Source organism: Rhinoraja longicauda, chromosome 40 (genome assembly GCF_053455715.1).
Source record: "Rhinoraja longicauda isolate Sanriku21f chromosome 40, sRhiLon1.1, whole genome shotgun sequence".
Taxonomy (NCBI): domain Eukaryota; kingdom Metazoa; phylum Chordata; class Chondrichthyes; order Rajiformes; family Arhynchobatidae; genus Rhinoraja; species Rhinoraja longicauda.
In genome coordinates this window covers 1,692,259-1,694,122 of record NC_135992.1, presented here as the reverse complement: position 1 = coordinate 1,694,122, position 1,864 = coordinate 1,692,259, and the positions used below count along the sequence as shown (strand labels likewise).

Genomic DNA, 1,864 nt, shown 5'->3' with positions numbered 1-1,864 from the left:
CATCCCCCCCCCTCCTCTAGGCCGCCCATTCCCCCCTTCACCCATCCCCCCCTCATCTGAGTGCCCCACTGTGGAGATGGTGCAAACTCCATTCATCACCCCCTCGCCCCCTTTCAGACGGCCTGATGTGAAGAGAAACTGGGCCCATTGCCCTCCTCCTCTCCTCCCCCCTCGGCCAGGGTCCCCACCATGGGGACGAGGGCCTCGTGAAAACCGTCGCCCCCATCCTCACACCCACCCCCACGCCCACCCCCACACCCACCACCTCCACCCTCATCCTTCACCCCCACCATCACCACCACCCTCAGCCCCACTCCCACCCTCATCCTTCACCCCACCCTCACCCCCACCCCCACCCTCACCCTTCACCCCCACCCCCCATTACCCTCACCCCCACCCTCACCCCCACACCCACGCTCATCCACACCCTCACCCCCACCCCCACATCCCGACCCCCACCCTCACCCCCACTATGCCCACCCTCACCCCCACCCAGCCCCACTCCCACCCCCACCTCCACCCCCACTCTCACACCCGCACCCAACCCCACCCTCAACCCCACCCTCACATCCACCCTCAGCCCCACTCCCACCCTCACCCCCACACTCACCCCCACCCTCACCTCCACCCCCAACCCTCACCCCCACCCTCACCCCCACCTGCACCCCCACCCTCACACCCACACTCAACCCCACCCTCAACCCCACCCTCAGCCCCACCCTCACCCCCACCCTCACCCTCACCCCCAGCATCACCCCTCACCCCCACCCACACCCTCAACTACACACTCACCCTTATCCCCTCCCTCAACCCCCAACCCCACTCACACCGCTCGTAGTCCATGGCAACCAGTGTGTGTGTGTGTGTGTGGTTCTGTGTATGGTGTATGTGTGTGTTACTGTGTGTGTGTGTGTGTGTGTGTGTGTGTGTGTGTGTGTGTGTGTGTGTGTGTGTGTGTGTGTGTGTGTGTGTGTGTGTGTGTGTGTGTGTGTGTTACTGTGTGTGTGTGTGTGTGTGTGTGTTACTGTGTGTGTGTGTGTGTGTGTGTGTGTGTGTGTGTGTGTGTTACTGTGTGTGTGTGTGTGTGTGTGTTACTGTGTGTGTGTGTGTGTGTGTGTGTGTGTGTGTGTGTGTGTGTTACTGTGTGTGTGTGTGTGTTACTGTGTGTGTGTGTGTGTGTGTGTGTGTGTGTGTGTGTGTGTGTGTGTGTGTGTTACTGTGTGTGTGTGTGTGTTACTGTGTGTGTGTGTGTGTGTGTGTGTGTGTGTGGTGTGTGTGTGTGTGTGTGTGTGTGTGTGTGTATGGCTGTATGTGTGGTGTGTGTGTGTCGCGTATAAGAGGGTGGGGGAGGTGTCAGGCACGTCACAGTGAACGGTTTAGCAATAATATAATTCACAGCCTCGGCAAGATCAAAGCACCACTTCCACATTTAATGGTGCTCTCCCTAATTCACCATTTAGTGCTCTCCACTAATATTCTACCTCACCAACACTATCTCTCTCATATAAATCAACCAACTTCATTCTCTCTCACAGAACCATTCCATCTCTCTCTGGCACACTCCATCTCTCTCTCTCTCTTGGGCTGACACGCTCCATCTCTCACTTGCACATTCCATCCTCAATCTGAAGAAGGGTCTCGACCCGAAACGTCACCCATTCCTTCTCTCCAGAGATGCTGCCTGACCTGCTGAGTTACTCCAGCATTTTGTGTCTGTCTGCGTTGATGTAACGTGGCTAATTCAGCCTGGAAATCCTTAGTGCACAACTCTCCCAAGCTGTGACAAGGCCCGGGGTTTCTGCTTCAGTGGTGTTGGTTGAGGAATAATGATTAGCACCAGAGGGAACACCCTGCCTTAGGTTGG

At 57.0% G+C, this 1,864-nt stretch overlaps 1 protein-coding gene across 1 annotated transcript in view; it reads right to left on the bottom strand.

The window, feature by feature from the left end:
• The window catches only part of pane1 (proliferation associated nuclear element), a 22,645-nt gene extending 21,802 nt beyond the window's left edge, over positions 1 to 843 (bottom strand). Inside the window, exon 1 of the mRNA XM_078430440.1 lies at positions 819 to 843. Coding sequence (XP_078286566.1) covers positions 819 to 843 — 25 coding nt within the window. The remainder of the gene's footprint in view (positions 1 to 818) is intronic.
• Between the last annotated feature and the right edge of the window lie 1,021 nt (positions 844 to 1,864).